The 27,079-nt window shown below is 43.5% G+C and overlaps 1 protein-coding gene across 1 annotated transcript in view; it reads right to left on the reverse strand.

Moving 5' to 3' along the window:
* LOC147706543 (alpha-2-macroglobulin-like protein 1) overlaps positions 1-21,154 on the reverse strand; it is a 96,613-nt gene extending 75,459 nt beyond the window's left edge. The window contains exons 1-4 of the mRNA XM_086929629.1: positions 21,109-21,154; positions 14,661-14,805; positions 4,367-4,592; positions 1,773-1,899 (exon numbers count right to left, since the gene is read on the reverse strand). Of these exons, the coding sequence (XP_086785755.1) occupies positions 1,773-1,899; positions 4,367-4,592; positions 14,661-14,805; positions 21,109-21,154 (544 nt within the window). The remainder of the gene's footprint in view (positions 1-1,772; positions 1,900-4,366; positions 4,593-14,660; positions 14,806-21,108) is intronic.
* Between the last annotated feature and the right edge of the window lie 5,925 nt (positions 21,155-27,079).

A 27,079-nucleotide genomic window follows, 5' to 3' on the forward strand; every position in this document is an offset into this window, starting at 1 on the left:
ATATCTATTGAATGCCCCAGAGAGATATTTTGGGTGGAACAAGCCACATTCAAAGCCTCAAGGGCTGTAACTTTAGGCCGAAAGACTGCACGTCGTGAAGGCCTTACTGTGACGTCAACAGTGCTTGGCGTCCTAAAAAAGGCACAGTACAACATTCACAAATTGTAGGCCGAAGCATGGCTCTTTAAGTCGAACTACAACGATAGAGATTTAAATTAAAAAATGTTGACCCTGCAAATCTTGGCAACAGGATTAAGCCACCACCTCACATCATTTCACAGGGAATGAAATCCCCACCTGGCACAGTACGTGGAATCGAGCTTGTAGTTTTATGCATTGGATGAACAGGACCTGCACTGGATATCTCTGCCCTGGCATTGGTTTTTAGTCCAGATCTCAAAAGGACAAATCCTTCAAACATATTTGCTTATACTTCTGAAACAGAAACTTGTTAAACAAACATGTGAGGACGAGATTCTGGACTGGTTCTGTGCAACCTGTAACTGGCTTTCACTAAAACAAGCCTTGGGACAAGAAAACCTTAGAGCAAGGTTTTTGTCTGTGTTGAATGTACTTTTGACTGGGGTAAGCAAAGCATGGGAGGAGAAATGAGAAGGAACCAGCACTGGACGAGTACAATGAATGGGCTCTGGGTAAGTGAAAGCTGATGGTGGATTAAGAACTAGAACTTAAAGTCAATTTTATTGTGCAATTGACTCCTTTTAACCACATCCTATGAAGATAAGAACCTGATGATACGTTCATGTCCATCTGGAATTGACCCAGCTATGCTCAAGACACAATGCACTTAATTTTTTTCTGCGAGCACTTTCTTCAAATTCGGAAACTTTTTATTATTCCAATTCTAAAAGACAAAGGCTTTCTGCAAGTTAAACCAGCCCTCCTTTATCTGCAGCTACTTTCGAATGTGTGGGAGATTTTTAATATTGCTAATTTTCTCACTGTCAGATTAAAGAAGAAAATAAGATGCGTATAGTCAACTTTATGAATTAGCCTGATTGAACTGAATTTAAGAATGTCCTAAACTGGCAATGTGGATTTTAGAAATTATTTTAAGTGAATTGATTATTGATACTGTATGTATTTTAAGCTTGTGCAGTCTCATTGTCATTTTATGGTTTTTATAAAAATTTGTTAAATATGAAGTGTTTAGTATGCTTTTATGGTTTTAATATGAACCGAATAAAGTATATTTGACTGACTGACCCAGCTATGCTAACCCTGGGTACAGGTGCATAACCTCCACGCTGGATTTCTGTGCTCATGGAATAGGCACTTGGAAAGCAAATTCTTGGAGGAGGAGAGGAAGCTTGACCATTTTTTTGTGCTGAACAAGCCTTTGGTATCTGAAGTGAAGGTGGAAAATTTGATAGATCTGGGTTTCTATGCCTCATGGTCCGGGCGAAATTTTATTTACACCAGCATAATTTTGGGACTTTTGCATTTTGCTTGTTACACAAACTTCCCGAAATTACGCTATTACTCCACTTTGCATGCGTATGTGCCATTCTCAATAAAAAATTAGCAAATGTATGAGAACAACAGAGTGGCTGTTGTTCACTGTGCTTTGTTTAAAAGTGTCCTTGCACCAAAACTTGACACAAAGATTCATGTTGTGCTAAAATATAGTGCAAAATGATGGATTTGCTTATTACGTAAATGCAGATAATTTAACATAATTTTCCTGAAATTTCTCAGTTATGCAAATACAAATTACTTGAATTCCACACACCGTTATGGGTTCTACTTACCAAGTTTTGTGGGTTTCATGTTCCAGGAGAAGGTTTTGACGTCATTTTCACACAGACAACTGGAGTAGGAGCAGTCCACGCATGGTTCCACTTCAAAGTCTTGAGATTCAACGAGGGTCACCACGATCTGTAACCAAGATTCGGAGAGCCCGTAATTAAAGTTCTCGCCGCAACACAAATAAAACAGCACTCATTCTCCTAGAACTTTATCTGCTATTTTTAACATTTATGAACTGGTGCCCTAGTGCTGGAAATGCAGGCATTCAAAAAAGAGGGCTCTGATTAGGCATGGGCGCCATCTTTTGCTAAGTGTTGGGAAGGGTCAGTGCCAGTGGATGACAATGCCTTATGGTGACATATTGAATGGAGGGATCTCCCATCCCATGCAGGTCACCTAATACGTTTTTAATACTCACTTTTATTGTGCTTACGGGGACCACCTCCTAGTTTGTAAATTTGTTATGTTAGTAGTGTTTTATAACGCGTGCAGCTACTCAGAAGAGTGTCCTGGCGAGAGCCCAAAAAGAAAACAGAACAGGGTCCCGGAATGAAACAGAAGAAAGTATCTCCAAGATTCTGTAGAGTCCTTGTTCCACTGTCCATTTAGCTATGCCTGGGGCCTGGGCCACCCTCTATGGTTGTGAGGCCTGTGTGTTTTTATATATTTTCAGGCCTTGACCTTGGAGTATTTTATATATCAAGTTATATCAAGTTCATGTAATATGTTTGGTGATGTTATGCATGGGTTGAGGATATTGGTGCAATACAGGTCTTCCTATATGGTCCTGCCCATCACCTCACAATAGCTCTTCAACACACAGCAGACCAATTTGGATATTTGATTGCTGTAATGTTGTTAAGGAACATCAGTGAGCATTGCTTGCTGGTTCTACAGTCAGCCAAGGTGTGGTCAATGAGATAGTTTGGCTACAAGTAGACCAATTCAATGCTTTGTATTTTTGGCTTGCTGTGGTCTTTTGTGTATTGGTGTAAACCTACCTAAATCTTGTCTGTCCAAGATTAAGCCATGCCATCCTACCTCTGTGCAGTGCAATAGATTCCGCCTCCAGCCATGATTCAGCTCACTGTAGGGTCAAAGTAGGACTTTATGCCATTAGTATATTATGTTTCTAGCCCTGATATTTTACGGCTAAAGTGAATGAAGGCTGAAGATATTCACAAGACCTATTTTGGTACTGAGATTTGATTAGATTAAGAAAGTTATATAGTGCAACAGCTACCCACTCTGGGATTCCCAACACTTTGAACAACAGGCAAAGGTGCTCCCGGCCCAGCTAGCTCAGAACAACCATGTCTTTAATTGTCCATGAAAGATGGTCAATGAAGGGCCGAATCTCAGATGTTCCAATAGGGCATTCCAGAGTTTTGGGCTGAGGTTCACAAAGGAGCAACCTCCTATGTGGGTTCGCTTAATCCTGGGAGCTGTACACAGGGAGAGGCTGCTGGAGGGCAGAAGACACACAGGCTTATGCAGTTTTATCAGGCTGGTGATATGTTGAGGAGGCAACCTTAGCCCTTGCTTGAAAAACGTAACAAACAGCCGTAAACTGGATATGTTTCTCCACCCTTAGCCAGTGCAGCTCATGGAGAGGCCAAAGCATATTTTGGCATTCAGCTCCTTCTACATGTATTTTACAGAGGCTTTATCAACCCACAGATACAGAATGTTACCATAATCCAGGTGGGACAGAATGAATGCGCGGAGGACCTTTCTTTGAGCTGATATGCGAAGAATCGAGATAAATTTCGGAAGCCATTTCAAGGTGGTGAAGCAGACCGCTGACACCTTCACCAACAGAGGCTTCGTAGAAATCTTGGAATCCACTAAGAAGCCAAGATTTTAAACTTTGGCAGCAGGGACAGGGATATCACCCGAAGCATCCGGCCAATTCTGAGGTCCCCAGAAGGACGGATCCTTACTAAGCTCTAACACCTCAGTTTTTTCTCCGTTAGATTTCAGCGAGTTGTTCTTCATCCAGAAATCTATGGCTCCAGACAAGAATGCAATGACTGAGTTGTGTTCCTGATCAATGCGGTGTAATTCTTTTGCTACTCTGCAACAAGCATGTTACAGATTGTTTTGTTGTCCAGGGAAATGCCAAGGAATGTACTCAGTAGAGAAGGGATCAGATATTCAAACCTGGCACCACATTCATCTCTGGTCCCATTCAAATTCTGGTAAACATTACTCGTTCTTTAGTCACTGGCTATCTTTTTGGTCCTTTTTTGTTCCGTTGCTCTTGCCTTTGGGCGACAGTCTTTCGGTAAAGAAACCATCTTTTGGTAGGTTTTATTCCCTCTTCACCTTTTCAGTGAGGTCTCAAAAGTGAGGTTCACATACTGCATCTGTGAATGCAGTCATCTCCACACCTCTTCTTGATGATAATCCCCATTTCTACCCAATGAAGAAATTACTCAAAAACTCTCAGAAATTATGAATTCAATAGCGGCCAAATCAATCAGAGCTCATTGTTCAGAGAGATATAAGCCACCAGTGGTCTACCTGCCCTCTACAGATATTAAAACAGAATACAGTTATTGTCTGAGCTAGTAAGATGCAAGAACACTCTTACCGCAATGCAGTTCTTCAGGTAGTTGAAGACAGTGGCCTTCAAGAAAAAAGACTCTCCTCGGACGACAGAGTAGGGCATCGTCGTATCCACAAAGAAAGGCTTGAGGGTCTTGAGGGAGGTAACTTGAGAGATGCCAAATCCATCGCTTGCCATGCAGAAGCAGTTGGCCTTCCAGTCTGTTATGGTGTCAGGGACAGGGAAAGACATGTTCTTCTTACCAGAAGGGCTATAAAGATAGTGAGTTAAAAATTTTTAGGAAAAAAGCAGAGAAATACATATTATTGAGGGAGCATGATTTTTGAATACAAAATCAGCTTGATGAATTCCCCTCAAATGCATGTATTTTAATAATATACACAAAACTACTAATATAACACAAGAGTGTATAACAATGAGAAATATGCATAAGGCACAACAGTTGATTTTCTTAGTTGAACAATTATGAGAATAAAGTTAACTGAATGTTATTCTGTCTTCCTAACTGCAGAAAAATAAACCAAAATTGATGACCGATGTACAATGGAAGCTAGAAGAGTTGGAGAATCGGCAACGCCACAACAATTTGCGGATCCTGGGTATTGAGGAAAAAGTGGAAGGAGACAACATTAAGGCTTTCGTAGTGAAAATTATGAAAGGGGCTTTTCCAGAACTGAGCCACTGGGATTGGGAGAAAGAAATTCAGAGGGTACATAGATTCCCAATCATGGCAAAAAAATAATCAGCATACCTCACAAGATGGAAACCCTAGGCCCGAGCAATTTTAATTTACTTTGGGAATTTTCTTTTGAGAGAATAGGTGTATTCTAAGGCACAGCCTTATTCTAAGCGCTCCTTTGAGACTCAATATTTTTTCACTACTCCGGACTTTTTTCATTCTACAGTCGAAAGGCGGTGGAGATTACTTGAACTGATAGAGCCGTGTCATCAGATGGGAATTCAGGCCTACTTGATGAATCCCGCTAGACTTAAAATTATCTACAAGAACACTACTAGAGTTTTCACTTCGGAAATTCAAGCGAGAAAGTACATGGACTCATTAAAGTCAGATATTGGTGCAAAAATCGGATGATCAAACGTTTAGGAGTATCTCATTTATGTGATTACTATTGGTTCCTAACAGGGGAATTAGAAGGGAGATAGCGGATCAGAATCTGAGGTGGACTTTGATACGGACTAATAATCACTTTAGTAATCTTATTTAATTCCACAGTTTAATGGTTAGAAGGTCATTGGGTAGGGGTAGGGGTAGTAATGTCAGTAGTAATGTCAGATCGGTGGGTATAAATGTATAGACAAGCACTAGGTGATTCTATGGTGATGGAGGGAACGCGACTGCCAGACACTATCACAGAGGCCATAAGCCTACTTGCCTTGTTGGGTGGAGACAGGGGTGGGGGGATGGCTGAGAGGGGGGGAGGGTTGGGGGTAGTTGCAGGGGGGAAAAGGGGGGAAAAAACTCATCATCAGAAAAAAATTAAATCAGATACGGTTATAATGGGAGGGGAATGCAGATGCCAAAGGAAAAATGGAGGTGGTATAGTAAACGGAACAAAGACAAAAAAGTTAATTTTGAATGCACATAGTTACAATTAATGTATGTGGTTTAAATGATGCAAGGAAAAGAAGGGATTTGAGAGAATATCTTAAAACATTGCAAGCTGATTTAATTTGTCTTCAGGAAACGCATGTCGAGATATCGCAGACGTTTTTACTGGAACAACTGGGTTATAATTTACTGGCCTGTACGACTCAGGGTACAAGGACACGTGGGGTAGCGATACTGGCACGAGGAAACACTGTTATACTGAAAAAACAGCAGGTAGATAAATACGGTCGATGGGTCTTGGCTGAATGTCAAATATAACATTTTAATTTCACATTATGCTCTATTTACGCACCTACAGTTGATGACCCAGAGGACCTAACTCACATAAATGCACAGTTGCCCAATTGGCCGATCCCGATTATAATGTGTGGCAACTTCAATATAAACTGTCTTGATGGGTTGTGGAAGAATGATCCGAGCAGGTTTAAAGGTAGAAAGAAAAAAAGTCATAGAGCTTTGGTCAATCTTATGTTGGATAACGGACTAATTGATACTTGTGAGCAGTTAATGGGAGGGGGAGGCAGCACATACTATTCGGCCCCCCATAAAACTTTAGCACAGCTTTATTATTTTTTGATCTCTCCCTCGTTGGTCTCAATAGTAAAAGTCAAAAAACTACAGAGATTGATGTCAGATCACAACCCACTTACCTTGGAAGTTTCTCTATTGAATGCACGTAAAAGCCCAACTTCATGGACATTTGAGAGAGCATTATTGCAGGATGCAGAATATGTTGCCCATATGGAAATTTGGCTAAAAGAATTTTTTGGGCATAACAGAGGCACGGCACTACCTTCAATAGTGTGGGATGCAATGAAGGCTGATATAAGGGGAGAAACCATAAGTTATTCTCTCAGATGCAATAAACTGCAAAAAGAAGCTATAGAGAAGAAGATAAAGGTAGTAGTGAGCTTAGAGGAAGAATTGGTAAAGATCATTAGGGCCAAAGGGGATGTGACAGGGGTGACACAAAATTTAGCCCAGGCTAAAGCAGCAGTAGGGAACTGTATGCGGCAAAGCGGCAAAAGCAGCAGGAAAGTATTTAGCAAGGAGGGAAAAGCAATAGGAATATAGCGAACAAGTTGGACGGATTTTAGCGATAAGAACTCGACAAGCAGCTACTACGGGGCAGATAACAGAAATGATCATGGAGGCAGGGGTAGTAGTTAAAAGCCCAAAAGAAATCTGTTCAGTATTCCAAAACTTTTATAAGAAATTATACAGCCAGGAGGGAGAAGAACCAGAAGTGGGGGAAATGGAGAGTTATCTGGAAGCGGCCTCAGTAGATAAAATTACTGAGGAAGATAGGAACATGCTGGAGGTAAACTTTACCCGGGAAGAAATACTAATGGCCTTTAAGGGCCTGCCGTCGGGGAAGGCTGTAGGACCTGATCTAATTCCGTTAGAATTTTATAAGAATTTTTTTTTAATCTAAGGAGGCGATATTAGTACACTTATGGTTTCAATTCAGAACGGAGCTGAGCCGCCAGGGTCCTGGGGAGAAGCGTCAATGGTGGTCTTTTTAAAGAAGAATAAAATCTCTACTGATCCCGGGTCATACAGACCGATTAGCTTGATGAATAGTGACACTAAGGCTTACTCTAAAGTAATGGCTAATAGGCTGAGTTTAGTAATTGGTAAGGTGGTGTCCCCTCGTCAGCACGGGTTCATCCCAGGTAGGGGCACAGCTGATCACATTAGAAGGGTCTTTACTCTATTTGATGGAACGGCAGCCTCACGAGACCCTATGTCCTTAATATTACTGGACGCTGAAAAAGCATTCGATAGGGTCTCGTGGGGCTTTCTGTGGGCAACAATGAGTAAACCTAATTTTGGGAAGAGATGTATAAGCGGGTTAAAAGCTTTATACAGATGTCCGGCCATAAGGCTGAGAGTAGCGGGGGAACAGAGTGAAATTTTTAAAATCGAGTGGGGAACCAGGCAAGGGTGTCCCTGCTCCCCGCTGCTCTTTGCCTTTTACATAGACTCTTTTATAAGACACATAGAAATAAACACGGATATCTGCCCAATAGTCCTGAATGGTTATGAGACCAAAATTCTGGGATATGCAGATGATTTGGCAATCACATCATCAGCTCCAGTAACAGCGCTAGTGGAAATAGAGAAAGAGGCAAAAAGATATGGGCTCCTGTCAAGGTATGAACTGAATCAGGCTAAAACACAAATAGTTGTAAACCAATTTACCACAATAAATGACGAGAGAGTAACAGACTCGGCTGTCTATTTGGGCATTACGATAATGTCTAACTTATCCAAGGTGGTTGAGGAAAACCTGATCCCTGTGATCAGAAAGGCTAAATTAGATCTAGATAGGATGGACAACCTACATTTGACAGTAATCGGACGTTGCAATGTCATTAAGATGCTATTCCTCCCCAAAAATTTATATTTTTTCCGAACAATTCCCTTAATATTCAGTAATAACTGGTTCAAGGAAATTGACGGGATCTGCAACCGATTCATATGGTCAAAGGGCAAAACTCGGAGGGCTATAAAATTGATGGCGCTTTCGAGGGAACGGGGAGGTTTGGCTGTACCAGACTTTAAGGGCTACTATCTGGCAGCAGCTCTGCATTATCTCAGAGGACTTTTAGGGGGAAGCACGAAGGATATTTGGAGGGATGGGGGCGCTAGTCCAGACATATATGATCTATTGGTTCGGGATTCTAATAAGGGACTGCTTACATTTAAGGAGTTAAACTATTACAAGAGGACAATGTTTAAGGTTCTCGGCGCTGCTATTTCAGTTTGGTCCACTGTCCGGAAAAAAATTAAGTTAGGGCGAATGAATTTCTATACCCCTTTATATAAGAATGAACTTCTCCCAGAGGTGTTCCATGATCAAGTGATGAAGCGATGAGATAACTTTGGGGTGGGCACAATAGGAGATATCACGGATGATTCTGGTTTAATTTCTTTTGAAAGGGCATGTCAATTATATACGTTAGATCGCAGGGATTTTTTTAAATACTTGCAGATAAGGTCAGTAATACAAAGGAAATTGGCAGGGAATTGTAATTTTAAAAGAGTGGATTTGATGGAATATATTCAATATGAGAAGGGTTGTTCAATCTCACAACTGTATGGGGCATTGTGTGAACATAACAATGATGATAGGATAAAAAAAATTGATAAATGGAGAAGAAAATAAAATTTAGTTGGAAATGAGGGGGAAAAATCACTAAAACTTACAAATTCTATTGATAAAGTTGCAAACTTACAGGCACAATGTTATAAAACTTTTTATGAATTGTATTATACACCGCACAGAATAGCACTTTGGGGGGGAACGAGCGGGATATCCTGCCCGAGATGCCAAAGCCTGGAGGCTGATACAATTCATATGTTTGCATCTTGTCCTAATCTAGACCCTCTTAAACAGGCGATTGTAAAATTTTTTAATGATGAATTGGGGATCTCTGTTAGGTTAACAAATGAGGTTATGATTTTGGGGGTAGGAAGTGATGGACAGGACATACCGCATCAAGAATTTATATTTATGGCAATGGCTTTAATTAGACTCTGCGTAGCAACTCTATGGAAGGACCCTAATCCTCCGTCATTTCATCAATGGCTCTCAAGAATGTTAGCTATGTATACACTGGAGAAAGCTTTATATGAAAAAAAGGGCGTAAAGCGATGCAGATTGGTAAACGGGTCTGGGCACCAGTAGAGCAATCGAAACTAAAAGTAGAGGGTCAAAACGAGTAAAAAGATACTTTCATAAAGAGAAAATAGCCTGTATTGTTTAAATTGGGTATGTATCCAGCATTATAAATTGTTTTCTTCTGTTGCTAGTCCTTCCAACTCCTCCCCTCCTTTTATTTATTTATTATTATTTTTTTGGTATATCTTTTTTTGTCATATCTTGCATTGTATTATGTGTTAGAAATGTAATTGTTCAAAGATGAGCATTTGCTGTATGATATATATATATATGGAATGGAATAATTGTTAGAACTGTATTATCTGATGATGAATAATAAAAAAACAAAAACAAAAAACAAAAAGAAAAATAAACCACAAAGAAACAGCTTTAATTCTTCGTGAAAGTAGTGTAGGTTTTTAGAAATAATTCTTTCTTTTGCTAAAATAAATGTAGGTCTCAGCGAATGTTTGGTAGGGGATGTGCTACCCTGCTCCTGTGCTTCCTGCCTTTGACGAAAAAGTAACTAATACCTCCTTAGAATGTAGAAAACTGTATAGTTCTTTCCTGTCTGAGCGAGAATTGTAGGTGGCATGAAAGTAACTATTGCTAAATTTACTATACAAATGTATCTAGGTTCTTCCTTTTTCCACTCTTGAAAGTTGTACAAATTTTAGACAAAGTGTTTAGAAATAAGAGTTAAGTCATTGTCAGAAGACAGCCACACCATCGGGTTTAGCCAATGAAAAAGTTTGTAGATGTGTAGCGAGAAAGCAACATTTTAGCTGAAGAAAGAAAGTAGCATACTATAAAGATTCCAGTGGGAAAATGCTCCTCGACTCGTTCACTGAATGGTGACCTGTCCTCCGTTCGTGGTATGCTGTGTGCCCTGCTGTTTCCTGATTTTCTGGCTTGCAGATCCTACTGCTCCTAAGAGACTTTCCTGGGGACTTTGTACATCATCGGCTGATGGTGCTGCCTTTGCTATACTCAAACTATTTGCACGCTGTGCATTAGTATTTCATCTTGTAAGTGAACTGTTGTTTCACTGTTGTTTTCCTCTCTCTCACTCCTCTACACCTGATATTCTGATGTTTATTGACTGATCTGTGATGATTGTTGTGAATCTATTCTTTATATTATGAACCAATTTGTGACATTCTAGTTGTATCGTATTTTGTGATTGACCATTCATATTGTGAAATAACAAGAAAACTAACAGAAAGAATAGTGTCTGTCTTTATCACAGTGTTATTGAGTTATTTGGATAGGATTATAATGAGAAATGTTTAGCTTATTTCTTCATTGTAGGTCCTTGTGGAGAAATAGCATTCTGTTATTCATTATTTAGTCCCTTTTAGCTCTACCAAAGATTTATCGGAGGACCTCTGATATTGCTAACTGTGTGACAATGATTTAAGGGCCCGTCATTAGAGTTACGCTTGTGATTATGGTATAGTGGTTGGTGTGGATAGATAGTTAACAACTAATTTAAGCATTCAAACAATACACACAGAACCAAAAAGTGATTGTGGGTGATACCAATAGACAAACGTAGGATTCCCATCAAAGTCTTGTTCTGATCAATACTATCATCTGGTCACCCTTCGGGGATGGTGTGTCTCTAGATCACTGAGACGTCTCGATGATCTAGAGACACACCCTCCCGTTTGTCTATTGGTTTCACCCACAATCACTTTTTGGTTCTGTGTGTATTGTTTGAATGCTTAAATTAGTAGTAAGTTTGCCCTGGTACTCAATAGACTTGAATGTTATTGTTACCCTTCAATAGAGGCTCCCCTTTTCCTCTTCTTAGGACCCCAAGGTTTTCTTGTAGTAAATCAATGGGGAACAACCATAACACTGATTCATTACAAACTAGCATTGTGTGATCAGTTCTGGAGTATTCTGAACAATCTGTGACTCCTGCAAGTGTCTCTGGTGGAGCTGCTCTCCCTGATGGCTCTATCTTGTATAATTTACACCAGGCGAGGTCACAGGATTATGGGACCTCCCTCAGACAATGGGGGCTGACACAAAATAAAACTGGCGGGGTGAATGGAGGGGACGTGGGATGGGGGAAGTGCGGGCCAGTGGGTAGCTGACAGGGGGAGCCTGTGGTGGGGGTCGTAAATGATAAAAATAAAAATAAACGCTTACCTCCTGCTGCCGTCCGCCTCACGCTCCTCTGCTGTAGTTCCTGGCCCAGGAGTCTGTGGGAAAGCATCACAACCCTCATCCAATTACCACGCTGCTGTCATATGAAAGCAGTGTAGGGACTGGCCTGAGCTCTGCTCAGGACGGGGAGACTGTGGGGTTTCTCCAGCCTGGCTGTTCAAGACAGCTGGTCTGGAGAAACCTAAGTGAGCATGTGCGTTTGGTCGGCCGAGATAGCCAGCCAAACACACATATGCACTTAAAAGTGAACATAGCACTCCAGCTAACCCCTCCCATGCCACGGCCCGCCCCTCTCCGTACAAACTGGCTTAGAGCTGGCAAAGGAAAATTAAAGCGATACTAAGATATCGGTTTATTTTTCACTTGCTGCCTCAGAGCCAGTGGGGCGATGATCCTACGCCATTGCAGAGGTGCCGCTGCTGCTCTTAAATGTTCTTGGGATGTCCCTGAATATGAATAGATCCATCAGCCAAGGTCCATGCCTCAGGATGACTTCAATAATCAATCATTGCATTTCTCTTATCCTTTGCCTCCTGTTGGTCAAGGTGAATTCATCCCAAACAACAACTGAGTGCACAGTTCACAGCACCTCTGGCTCACAGCACCTCTGGTTCTGACTAACCTTTTCCATCTGGTGAAGGGTAAATGTATGGGATCATGGAACATTCTTTGCATCTGTTGTGATTTTAGGGTAGACCTGGAAATGCAAGGATTTCAAGCTTAATGTGCACTAATGTGCACCATCTACGCAACGGTCATATGCCCTGAGTCAGGTTATTTGAAAGATCAAGATTTCTAGTTTGAAAACAGCACATTTTATTATCAGTATGTTTGCTGCAAAGCAAGTGATGGTAGATACAGACAGTACCACTAACAAAAAAAACCTATGTGTGGTCATTTATTTGGCCTGGGGGTTTTGTGAAGTGCTACCACTTTGTAGCCTTGAGCACTTTAGGGAAAGGATACAGAACAGTTGGAGAATAGTTGATAGAAATGGAGGTTGATTACCCAAATAGTCTGCTATTGGACAGGTAGGATATGATGGTGAGAACACATGTCTGGACACCCCCAAATTAGATGGAACCAAAAGACTGAAGAAGAACCAACAAGCTCCAAGAAGCCTGGAACAGCAGAGGAATAAGTGGTGACAGGCGCCCGTTCTTCCATCCGGAGCCACCCACTAACATTAGCATGGTTAATCCAAATACAGTCCTAGATTTCCTTCACAGGAGGTGGTCATAAAGGTTTCATAGTTCTCCATCAGTATGTGGGTTCTATAATCTCTCTATGCAGTGTAGGAGTACAGTAATTCATCTGTGCACCATAGGAGCGCTGTCATCTGTCTATGGAACACAAAAGTGCTAACATCCCCCTATGCACTATATGAGCACTGTAATCCCTCTGTGCAGTACAGGAGTGCTATAATCACTTCACGCAGTAGAGGAGTGCTGTAAAAGCTTTGTACAATATAGAAGTGACGTAAATCCTCTATGCACTATATGAGCACTATAACCCCTCTTTGTGTTACAGGAGTGCTATAATCCCATCATGCAGTATGGAAGTGCTGTATACAGTATACTGGTGTAGTAATCCCAATCTGCAGTACAGGAGTGCTCTAATCACTTCATGCTGTACAGGACTGCTGTAAATGCTCTATACAATATGGAAGTGCTGTAAATTCTCTATGCAGCATATGAGTGGTGTAATGCCTCTTTGTGGTATAGGGGTGCTGTAATCACTTAATGCACTATAGAAGTGCTGTAATTCCTTTTTACAGTAAACTGGTGCGGCAATCTCTCCTTGTAGTACAGCAGTGCTCTGATCCCTTCGTGCAGTGTTGGAGTTCTGTAAACGCTCCATACAAAATAGAAGTGTTGTAAACCCTCTGTGCATATTGTGAGTGGTGTAATTCCTCTGTACAGTACAGAAGTGCTGTAAACTCTCCTTGCAGTATATGAGTGCTGTAATTCTTCTTTGCAGTATAGGAGTGTTGTATTCATTCTTTGTATTATATGAGTGCTGTAATCCATGTATACAGTACACTGTTGCTTTAATCCCTCTTTGCAGTATCTGCACTCTGTAGTCCAGTTATGCAGTTTAGGTCTGCTGCAAACCCCTTATACATTCTCTGAGTGCTGTAATCCCTCTATTATGAAATGAAATGAAATGAAATGAAAAATTGCACTTGTATAGCGCGTAGCTACCCGGAGGCCTTGCAGCGCTTGTGAATGATTGCTTAGTGCGGGCTCAGGGTAGTTCAGCAGGTATTGGCAAACAAGTGCGTTTTCAGGGCTTTCCTAAAAGCTATTCAGTATAGAAGTATAGAAGGGCTGTTATTTCCTCTCTGGGGTATATGACTTCTAAAATCTCTGCATATGCCTCACTTGCTCCCAATGCAGACAGCTATTAAAATTGTAGCACTATTACACAAGGTTGCTTGGCACCCTCCATCACCAACAGCCCATATGAAGGTTTGGCATTTCCTTAGTGGTTATACCAACTGGGCAGCCCACTTAAAGTCATACAAGCTTCTCATTTGCCCATCGGTGGATCGATTATGCATGGTATGTATGGCTGTGGTATTGATATAGCACACACCTAGCTGAAGGGCACTGGTATGTGTTGCCATCCCCTGACACCAGAGTGAGATCTGGGGGCGATGGGGATGTATTCTCCGGGTTCACTGTTCCCAATCGGTGGTTGGAGCTTTGTTAGCTCTAGACACTGATCTACCGCCCCGGAGTGTACTTCATCGATGTCCTACAACCAATAGGACACGAACTCCCCTCTCATCTACCACCAACGCATACCGTGTGTCAATAAGGGCAGTTCTTCCAACTCACCCTGTTAGCACCATCTGCCACAGCCAGGTTTCTGGGAAATCCTGTCGAATGTTCTCTTCCGGTTCATCCTCAGAATGCATAGCAAACCCATCCATCTCCACTACCTCATCAAACACCCGTGGAGCAGCGAGAGCCCCGCGGAAAGCTAGAAGCAGAAAAACAATACCAGAATTAATTGTTACACGTGAACACTTTTACTCAACACAGGTGAAACGGTGCTGCTAGGGTGCTTCTGGTTGGTTTGCGCATTCACCCTCACACCTCTAAGGGAGAGGAAGGTATGATATTGAGCCAAAAATACATTTCCAAACAAGACTGAACAGAAGCCTTTCACTTCATTGTCAGTCGCAGGTGCCAAAGCATGAACCCGGCATGAACCAGGCATGCTACTGTAGAAACCAATGGGCGGGCTCCTAATACTCCTTAGAAAAACACTGAGCTTAAATGCAGATGATGGCACAAGAGTTGTCTACAATAAGTATGTTCATTCTCAGTTCCTGGATGCAAACTCTTCTGGTCTTGAAAGCTTTACGTCCTCCTTATGGGATGGAAGGAGATGGGCTACAAGAGACTGGAGAAGCCTGTAAGGGACCGGGTTGTAGAACATGAGCCTGGGTAGGGTTAAAGCAACTTCAAAAGTCACTGTATCCCAGTGGTGTCTGAAGGAAGAATTCTGTTGACCAGTGGTGGTGGGACACACCACCATGAAGAACTTTGGGAAACAACCTTTACAACGCAACTTTTACAACCCACTACCATTACAACAAAACCTTTACACTGCAACATCCATTACAACGCATGCCATTACAATGCAGCCATTACAAAGCATGACACTACAACGCATACCATCACAACACATAGTACCCTACACTATCCAACACTTACCCTACTGTTGCACTCCCTGGAGTTAGAATAGTAATTTTAACCCCTACGCTATCCAACGCTTTCCCTACTGTTGCACTCCCTGGAGTTAGAATAGTAATTTTTAGCCCTACACTATCCAACACTTACCCTACTGTTGCACTCACTGGAGTGGGAATAGTAATTTTTACCCCTACGCTATCCAACACTTTCCCTACTGTTGCACTCACTGGAGTGGGAATAGTAATTTTTACCCCTACGCTATCCAACACTTATCCTACTGTTGCACCCCCTGGAGTTAGAATCGTAATTTTTACCCCTACACTATCCAACACTTACCCTCCTGTTGCACCCCTCTGGAATTAGAACAGTAATTTTTAACCCTACACTATCCAATACTTACCATACATGCAATGTAATGGTATGCGTTGTAATGGTATGCGTTGTAAAGGTAGTATGCGTTGTAATGGAATGCGTTGTAAAGGTAGTCTTTAAAAATTTGTTGTAATGGCATGCGTTGTAATGGAATGCGTTGTAATGGGTGTTGAGTTGTAAAAAATGCATTGTAAAGGTATGCGTTGTAAAATTATGCATTGTAACGTCATACATTCAGAGCTTTGATCAATGGAATATCATGCGTAGGTGTCAATGATAAATCTTCTGACACGGAGAGTCAGACGTATCAACAGTTAACATTACTATCCTGAGTCCCTCATTAGAAGTTGGAAATTTCACCTGTAGCAACAACGCTGATAATTCAACAAAAGTTGTAATTTGGTCTGGCATACCCCAGGAAATAGACATTCCTGCTCCCCAGTATCCACACTTCTACTGCAAAGCCAAATGTTAGTCTTTTAGCATGGCCCTCCAATGACTCAGGAAAGAGATAAACAAGCTCCTGTACATTGGGCCTGATTTAAATGTAAAACTTTGTAAATGGTTGAAGGGCGGCCATCATGGGCTGCCCGTTAAACTTTTTTTATAACATTGACAGGAACTGCTGTGATGGTTTTTTTTGACAATATTTCGAGTTTTTGGAGAGCTCTAAATTTTTGGTGGGGAGGACTGTTATACTTCGCTTGGGTGACTTCTCTGCTACTCAGCTGGCGTGGCTCCTAGAATGCCTGATGACGTAATAGAATCCTGGGTGCCTGGCTTGTGTGGAGTGGCAGCTGATGGCAGGCAGGCTGAGTGGCAGGGAGGCCGCTCCTGGTGGGGTATTTGTTATCATCTTAACTTATGATCTTGAACTTGAACTTGGAACTAAGCTTAAAACGAACGTGTGATATATACCTGGCTCAAGGACTTCATTATTTACAACAAGGACGCTCTGTGCAGTGGAGCTACAGTAATGCTTACCTCCACACGTCAAACTCTAATTGAGGCCCATCATCTGCAAAACGTGTAAATAAGCAAGGCCCAAAACAAGCTACAAAAAGATGAAAGTTCATTGCCTTTAAAAACAGTACAAGAAACAGTTTATCTATACAATCTTAATAAGGCATCATAATTCTCTACAGTTGATTTAGATAATTTCTTCGCGCTGGACAAGATGACTGGAGTGCCACTACCTGTAATATCTGTTCCATAATGTAATAATTTAAAAAGTAGATGTTAATTAAGGAATGGTTTATGGTGAAGAGAGGCATATTGATAGATATTTCAAGATGTGAATTTAATAGTAGTCTCCTTCATCAGGAAAACTAACCACATATTTTAGCAACTGTAATTGTGGGATAAGCACCTGTCAATACATGAGCAACAAAAATTTAAATACACAATTACAAACATTTTGTTTAGCTCCATATTTACCAAACAATGTTTATAAGTGCAGATCAGCAATGAAATAGACATTTCCCCCTATTTATTACTGTAGATTGAGGGCTGGATTTATTAAGGTTTTGCATTGCCCTCACGCCATCAAGGAAGAGCAAGGACGACACCAAAGCAAAGTGAGTTTTATCGAGGCAAGCAAGGTCGCATTGTAAGGCCCTGCATGTCATGATAAATCCAGAGTAACACAACACAGTGCAAATCACTCCTTTACATTACTCTGCAACATGAAGGCACTCCACGCATGAACCCATGGATTTTGGTGCACTCCCGGATTTACGATTAGTGGTAGACGAGGATATGCATCAAAATCCTACGCCTTCCCAGGGGAGGCATAACGAGGAGAATGATGTTTATTTTTTTCCTTGATTTTTTTCTCTTTCTATGTGTGCTGCATTCTATAGCACACATAGAAAGAGGAAACGCATTTGGGGGTTGCTTTGTGCAGGAAGGTGTTCCTTCTTCCACAAAAACAAATCCTGCCTACAACACAGGCACCCTTGCACCATAACACAATGGTGACTGCACTCAGAAAGGAAAGGAATGGGATGTATAATGTTGATTAGAACATTGGAATGTTGAGTGCGCCATTGAAGACAATGGAATGCTCCGGGCTTCTAATGGCTGGTTGAAGTCTGGAACATTCCAATGTTTGTTCACAACCGTTGCTGTGAACAAAGGCCTCAGGGACCCCCAAGGGATTTCATCCCCATCGTGCTCTGAGAGGTCTTTGTTTTACAAATTAGAACATTCTGTCCTATCGGGGCAGATTGCCCTAAAAACCTTAGGGCCCCTCATAGCGGGTTGTACTGGCCATGAAAAGCCCACTCCCTTGCTAAAGGTCCTGGCCAAAAGCCAGGGCGGGCTTTAAATGGCTGGTAGAGCCCGCTATGTCGGGCTCCAAGTTTTTAATATGGAACATTCTTGCTGTTTCCCTTTCACACATTGCAGTGCAGCAAGGTGGTGTGGGGCACTGAGCTGCGTTAAAACATGATACATATTCAACTGAGTGTCAAAGATTACTTCATAATTCAGTGTTTAACTGCAATACAAAACTGTTCATATATATATTTGTTAATTTATTTAATAGGGAATATGGGTTACAAGGTGTAGAACCCATTCACCAGGCCCATGAAGCTTTGACTGCCAGTGCTTCAGAAAGAAACTACCAAGGGCTGAAATTTATTCAAAAAAAGCCATCAATTTTAACTATTAATCAAAATGAGAATTAATCACCTACACTATCCAATCTATATGAGTGCGCCCTAAAGCAGTAGAACTTAACCGTTTGACTTCTAGGAATCCCCATTTAATCATTACTGGAATCTGAGAACCCCCACTAAGATATAACTGGAAGCCTGGGGCTAAAACATACGCAATTGATGAGTTCAACCCCAAAACAATGCACACTAAAACAAGCATTCATCGAACAAGTTCCTAGCAATGCATTTTAACTTTGTCGTACAGCTCTGTCAAACATGACAGAGCTGTGCAGAAAAGTTACCATGTTTTTATTTAAAAAAAAATAGAACCTGAAAGTGGCATTCTGTTTTTGAAAATTATAAAAACGTATTCCCCTCTCATCGTGGAAGGTATCTCCCATGACGAGAGGGGCGTTCTGCAGTTTGTACCGCCCCTTACCACAAGGGTTTTCTTGGTTGGGGCGCACAGTGAAAATGATACTTCAGATTCGATATTCACAGCCTACACCATCTTCAAGAACAGCTGCATCACTTACCCAGGCCCTCAAAATGACAGAGTGGAGACAAAGAAATGCAGGACCATGAAGCAGGACTTCTCTATCTAGGCACCCATGACCTGGAACAACATCCCCTTAGACACCTGAACTGCTCTGACACTTCTGCCATGCAGGGAAAAACTGAAGAGACATCTTTTTCAGAAACTACCATCTGCCCAGTGAGGTACCTCCCATCTCTCTGCCTCGCAATACACATTTTAAAGTCATACCTTGGGGTTTAGTCTGGCCTTCAGAAGACTTCTCAAGACCTGGCTCTTCGATCAGTAGCACCCCCGCCCCCCCTCTCCCCCACCCAGTGCCTTGAGACCCTCACGGGTATGTAGCGCGCTTTAGAAATGCAGTGATTGATTGATTGATTGATAGTCCTTTTGTTCGGTGTCCTTTTGTTTTTCCTGTAATGTTTGTGCAGCCGGCTCCGCAAGTTGCATTGGTTCCAAATTGAGAGTTTAGTTCAATTTAAGGCACTATGCTACGTGCACAAATGTCTCTCAAACTCTGGCCCATTCTATTTAAGATAACTGGTCTCCCCCTACAGACCCAATAGGCCCTTTTATTCGAGTAACTTGGATCTCGCTACAGTTCCTAGAGTTAGGAGATCCAAGCAAGGCGGCTGAGTCTTCTACTTTCTAGTCCCAAGGATGAGGAACTCTCTTCCCCCTGATCTGAGAGCCTGTTGCTCGCTTTCAATCTTCCGCTAGAAGCTCAAAACCTGGCTTTTTAAATTTTTGACAGCAGAAGAATCCTTCCGGATGTCTTTGGGAATCACGTGATGTAGGGCTGGGAAACCCTTATTCTGGCAGCTGTGTGCTGTACAAAACTGACTAATACTATAAGTACCTTCACTTATACACACTAAATGTAACAAAGGGTGATCATTTCAAAGAGGCCATGTTTTGAATGGGTATGGAGTCTGAAGTATTCTTCACCTAGTATACTTGATTTAGTTATGGAGAGACCAAGGACTTATTAGGGATTAGGCCAAATCTTTCTTCTACCTCATATTTGATGCTAGCAAAAGGAGTCAGAAGATTCATTGAATTAAAAAATACTGAGTCCATACATTCATTCTTCCTTCTTGGGTGCCTACTTGTTTGCTGTTTGACTGTCTGAGTCTGAGAGCTGGGGGTGGGCAAGACAAGGGAACAACGAACAACTGGAAGAGATGGGGAGCGATTGAGAGACATAGAGAAGGCGACAGGGATAGATGAGAAGTGTGAGAGATGGGAAGAGGGAGAGAGACAGCGAGAAAGAGACAGCGAAAGGGATGAAAAGCAAGGTAGGAAAGAGATAGAAATGGAGGGACAAAAACAGAGAAAGACACAGAGAGAGGAGAAGAGAGAGAGAGCCATGAAGACGTAGAGTGTTGGAGAGAGAGAGAGAGAGAGAGAGAGAGAGAGAGAGAGAGAAAGAGAGCAGCAGAGTGAGATGGTGGATGGTGATTGGACGGGCTGTGGATGGAAAACAGCCTTTATACTGCGGCTCGAACTGCGCTGTGCCTTAACAGCGCGGTGCGAGACAGGGATTTGTCTTTACAACGTATTCCTTTACCACGCCTTGCCTTAAGGAAAGTGATGTCGGATTGATGTTGAAATTTACGTCCAGCACTTTCCCTACTGCACAGACTGGAGTAGGCATAGTAAATTATACTATTCTAACTCCATCGCTTTCCCTAAGCCAAGCTGTTGTAACGACTTGTGTGGTAACGGAATGTGTTGAAAAGACGCATTCGTTGTTCGGATCGCATTATTAAGTCAGGCGTTATTAACATAAAACCGCTGTGCATAGTCATCTGAAATGGAGCATGGACCACAGGGCAGATAGCAGTGCCTCCCAGCACATACTGCCTGAAGCACAAGGCTCCTGTCCTCACAGTGACTGTATGCTTAATGCTTATTTGCATTTCTATTTCCTTAGTGTCACCTCGCACTCCAAAGAAACTCCAAGGTGGCATGCTAGCGCCAAGTAAAACAACTAATTAAAATGAAAAGTTTGTACCATGTGATGGATCAGAGGGATGTTTAATGTAGTCCTCAATGTCCATCTTGGAAAATGAGGGTGCCACTTGGTACGACCAGATGCTCTAGTTTTGCTGGGTTAGTCCTTCTTTTCACACCTGTCCTGGCGACCCAGCATTTATCATTAAATTACATTTTTGTGTTTTGTGAGAAGGTCGAGTGAACGCAAGCATGACACTTAAAATATTACTGTTTGGCATCTCCATCGTGCACGTGAGAGTCCTGTTTCTGGTGCTGATGTTGACATTGTTGAGCTGGGTGTAAAGGCCCTGATTGGGCAACAGAAGGGTAATGGAGCTGTAAATCAGGATTCAGATGCATTGACAGACTTGTTCTTAAGGACGTTGATGTTTGAAAAGCAGCGATCTGGTCTGGCAGGTTAGTACTATGGTGCTTTGGCAAAGCTGCTTGTAAGGGCCCTGATTCTGGAACAGCAGGGATACAGTGATGAAATTCTGGACTGACATGCATCAAGACACCTACTCAATAGGGAACTATTGTTTGAAAAGCAGGGAGATGGGGATGCAAGTCAGGAATGAAGCACATTGGGAGAGTTGACTGTAATAGTCTTGCCTCCTCATCAGCAGAGGGATGATACTGCAGGTCAGACTGCGTCGTACTTGTCCAGCTTCTTGTGACCACTGCGCTACGGCAATAGCAGGAAGCCAGTTTTGGGGTGATGGACCCAGATTTCCCAATGATGGCCTTTTCATGTATCTTCATATCCAAATGGGGGACTAAGAGCTGGGTTATGGGGTCCTGCACACTTGCTCCCAAAAGAGACTAGTACTTAAAGAAGGTATGCATCCACTAATTGAATACCAGGCGGTAGTGCACACATCCACTGCTCTTTTGCACGGTCCTGAAGAAGTGCTGATTGACCCGTTAGGGGCAAATAGAGGCACGAAACATGTTGCCCGTACACACTTAGACTGCCCCTTAGGAACATCAACATCCTTACAGGGGCTCACTCTTGTTTTTATCTAGGCTAGAGCTACCTTTTCATTAAAATTTGACTTTAGAGGACTGCTCTATACCTATTTTATTTAATTTCTCACTGTGCACTAGCCCGCCCCCACACCAACACGCACCTAACGGCTTCCTCTTCAAAAGACCCCCGACAAAGAGCCCCGGTTTCAGGAGCCCATCAGGCATTGCAGCGCCGGCCTGACGAGGGGCAACCGCCCTATGATGAAGCATGACACCTCTGGGGGTGTATGAGGGCAGCACGAAGAAAGACCTGTCTTTTCTCCTCCACTGCCTTTCCTCCTAACCCCCACCCTATCACATAGGAACTGCATAACTTCTTTAAATACTTGTCATTTATCTGCCTCAACCTAGTATCTGCAGCTCAGATATCATTGCAGTACAGGGATGTTTGGTAGTTTACCCTTCACTACTGATGGAGTGAAGGAATGGCCTATAGTTGTGTTGGATAAATAAATTAAAGGAAAGTGACAGGTGTATTTGATTGTTTATGCCCACAAACTATGGTAAAGGAGCAACATTTGCCTTTGTTGTGGAATCTGTAACTTATGGCTTGATTATGATGCCAGGCGGACCGCCACCGGCAAGCTGTTGTTGGCGGTCCGCGTGGCAGACAGACCTTTGGTCCAACTGCCGGGTTATGATAACGGAAGTCGGACCGTTACTTGTTGGGGGAAGACCGCCGGCACCGCCAGGATCGGTGATCCCGTGGGCCGTCGGTCGGTATCGCAATCCCGAATGGAGGCGGTGCCAGCCACCAGGATTATGATATATCTTTCTGACAGGCTTTTCATGTCAGAAAGACTGCCATGAAAAGTCTGTCGGAAATGAAATTTGGGGGCCCGACACAGCATCCCTGTCTGTCATGGGCCACAGTAAAGTGGCCCTGGGGGACATGTGGTGCACCCAAGCACCTCCATTCACTGTGTGCCGTTCACCACATGGTGCATGGCACACGGTGCATGGATGTGTAGGAAGTGTTCCTTTGCACTGCGACTGGTACTGCAGCCTTTTTCCTGGGGTGCAGCAGAAGCCTCCGTGTAAAGGAGCACTAGGCGACCGCCAGTCCAGCGGTCATGTTGTAATTGGGCGATCGGACCATCGCCTGCTTGTCAGTCGGTCTCCTGACTAATGTGATAGTGGGCAGCAGTCCGACCGTTTGGCATCGTAAGGATGCCCTAAATTGTTAGGCCATATATTTTTTTTAAAACATTTTTATTGGTTTTACCATTAGAGCACTTTGCACTGGAATCAGAAAAAGAACAATTATAACAAGTACACAGTCGCACCAATCACCGGCGTAACCCCTTTTTAGATTTACATTCTTAATATCACATATCAGTTCATCATTTTAAACACCTAGGGGCCCATTAGGTTGTAGGGCCGATCGCCACCGCCCGCATGGTTGTGGCGATCAGCCCTACATCCTTCCCTGCCCACCACCCATTTACCCCCGCCACATTAGTATGGTGGGGGTTAAAGCGGTGGACTGGAAAACCATACACCGCTTTTCCACCCGGGCGGAAAAGGGTTTAATATGGTGGTGGTGTCTGCTAGACACCGCCATCCATATTAGCATGGGGGCTGAAACATGCCTTTCCGCGGGGGCATTGTCGCTAAAGAAAGGCATGCAGATTCTGCTTTCGGGGGCCCGTTGCAGGTATTGGGGGGGTGGGGATGCACATTGGGATTACCTATGGTACCCCCCTGCATTGTCATGGACATGGTGGCAGGCACCTCACAGTGCCTGTCACCTTGTGCATGACAATGCACGCAGTGTATTCCCAACATTGTGGCGGGCAGTGCTGTGAGCACCGCCCGCCACAATGCTAGGAATGGAGGATGCCACCACCATGGCGGCAGTGGCATCCTGATCGCCGCCACCACTGGCGGCCGGTCCCAGCACCGCTAGGGTGCCATCCTGATGGGCCCTCTAGTATTGACAGATTGTACAGGGATACCTCCGTTTGAGTCCACCATTCGCTCAGGTCCAGGTCTGACTCTTCGAGGGGTGGGGTACAGATATTCCCTTTAAAGGCATTCCACTTCCCCCATATTCAAGTCCATTTCTTGGGGCATCCTGTGTGGATGAAATCCGCCTTCTCAGCCACCATTGCACTATCCATGTCTTCACACCACTGCCCCTGAGTGGAGGTGACCTGCGCACCCCAGAGCTGAGCAATATTGCGTTTAGCCAACGTCATGTCCAAGGCTGCCCAGTCTTGAGCCGTGTGAATAAGGTCTGTTGGCTCCCAGATGTTGAGAAGACATATCCCAGGGTCTGGGGAGACGGCGGGTCCACAAATCTGTGTGATCGTACCCATGATGCCTTCCCAATAGCTCTTAATGCTAGGACAATGCCACAAAGTGTGATAGAAAGTGCCTGGCATCCGGTAGCCTCTCACGGTAGGTCTCAACTGGATGTCGGTCCTACTCATCTTGCGTAGAGTCGTTCTTGTGTAATATGTTCGAAGCAATATTTTGAGTTGAAGTAACTGTAGTTTAGAAGGTATTGCCACTTCGCGCTGGGACGCCAGCACCTCCTGCCAGTACGAGTCAACCAATTCCTCCAGCTCAGCCTGCCATTTCTCTCGGAGGGGGGCCGTGGGATCACTTTGGTTATTTACAATTTTACGATTCGTCACGGAGATGGCTTTTTTGGTCAAGTGATCTGTCAACAGTCTGTCTTCAAGTGGCGAGGACTCGGGTAGGTCAGTGCCTGATGAAATAGTGTCCAAGAGCTCATGTTCAATTTGTAGTGTTCTGAAGTGGCCAACTCATACATCTCTTGAAGTTGGGAAAATGAAATAACCCCACCCTTCCGCCAGAGGTCCCCCATCTTTGATATACCTATGAGGTCACACCTGTCGAAACCCTGTCTGTTTCTGAGCTTCCCTAACTGTCTGGTGTCCCAAAGTGGTGTGTGTTGCGTTAAGACCCACTCCCAACCCAGCGCTTGGACCGCAGTGGACAAATTGTGTACTGTATGTGCGGTTGGCCCCAGCATTGTGCTTTTACTGGATTTATTGTAGAGTGCACTTAGCACTCCTCCCACACCAAGCGTGTGTCTATCCATGCAGAAGGCAGGTTCGTCTCGAAGGGCATGTACCCACTGATTCAGCACGATGAGCTGCGAGGCCCAGTAATACGTTTTGATGCTAGGTAGGGCAATCCCCCGTCATACCAGCCTCTTACCAGTTTGGGCATGGCAATCTGGGCCAGCTTCCCATCCCAAAGAAGGTTGCTGACCTTTGCATCAGTTGCTTTGAAGTAGGAGTGGTGCATTGGGAACGGAGTGTTCTGAAGGACATACAGAAACCTGGGAGCGCCATCATTTTGAATAGGGCTGCCCGACCCAGGTGCGTCAGTGGCAGAGAGTGCCAGTGTTTCATGTCTTGTCGGAGTCTTTGCAATGGCCCTGAAAGGTTTCTCTCAGTAAAATGTACGGGTTGGGAAGTAATGTAAATCCCAAGGTACCTGAATCCCTCATGCGCTACCTGTATCTGGCAACCCGGAGGAGCCACAGTAGAGGGCCCCATAGCACGTACAGCACCGATTTGGCCCAGTTAATAGTATAGCCCGAGGCTCTACCATAAGATACGAAGATATCTAAGAATACAATTATAGACCGTCTGGGGGATGCCACATAGAGTAGGATGTCGTCGGCATATAGAGAGATGCGATCCTCCCATCCCTCCATCCACTTCAGCCCTTTTATACCAGGGTCCCTCCGTATCCAGGCAGCGAGTGGCTCCAGTACCAGAGCAAACAGGAGGGGAGGCAGCGGACAACCTTGTCTTGTCCCGCGACCAAGTTGAAAGTCAGCCGATAATCGTCCATTGACCAGCACATGCGCCAGAGGCTGCGTGTACAGGAGCTGGACCCAGCACAAAATTTGGGCCCGAAGCCAAGGTGTCCTAAAACCACGAAAACAAATGGCCACTCTACGAGATCAAAAGCCATGCGTGCATCCAAGGAGAGTATGATTGCCTCTTCTTGAATGGTTGGTATGAGGGCCATTACACTATTTGTTAGGACATATGTAACTGAAGTCAGACCATGTATGTTGAGGAATAAAATGTCTATGGCACCTGTTGTATTACAAATTAAATACTGATTCCAGCACCTTCACAAGAAAAGAAAGGAAGCAAGTGTTTAATCACCGATGTGAAGCTAGTAATGAAGGACATTTAGGGCATCAATTAGGATTTAGCAAAGTCCACCATCATATGGATGGCCTGACAGAGGTCCTGCATCCCCAGCTCAGCCATGGTCAAATTTAGACTTTGCTACATGTCTGTTCTCCCCATAGTAACACCATCCTCCACTGTGAAAAACAGCAGTGACTGGAGGACCTTATGCCACTGTGGAGCTGCCACTGAGCATATTTTCTCCAAGGACAGAGCTCTAACTGCAGGATCTGGATTCAAAACAAATCAAATCAAAACAAATCAACATCAATTTCCATGAAGCACTGGGAGATTTCTCCTAGTAAGAGTGAGACATTCCCAGGGTATATCTTCCAAGACCACTATGGTCATCATATAAGGCCCAAAACAAAAAGATGCAGGGTGAGTCGGGTGGCTCAGGGGACCAATGCGTGCACTGAAGGGGTCTGTGTTCGACCCGATGGTCACAGGTTCAAATCCTGGCCGGTCCACTCTGCCTTTCATCCACTGAGGTTGATAAAATGAGTACCATTAGGTAACAATAAACATCTGGGGGCAGATTTATGAGGCCCTTGCGCCGCAATTGCGTCACTTAATGTGACGCAACGGCGGCGCATACAATGCGCTTTATTTACAACGTGACGCATCTAGGAGATGCGTCACGTTGGAAAGCCCTGCGCCATAAGGAGGCGTTCCTGCGCAAGGGGGGGCGTTCCTGCGCAGGAACGCCTCCTAAAAGTGGCTGAGTGAAATCTATGAGATTTCACTCAGTCACTTTCTACGTCAAATCCTTAC

This window comes from Lissotriton vulgaris, chromosome 7, assembly GCF_964263255.1.
Source record: "Lissotriton vulgaris chromosome 7, aLisVul1.2, whole genome shotgun sequence".
In the NCBI taxonomy this organism is placed as follows: Eukaryota; Metazoa; Chordata; class Amphibia; order Caudata; family Salamandridae; genus Lissotriton; species Lissotriton vulgaris.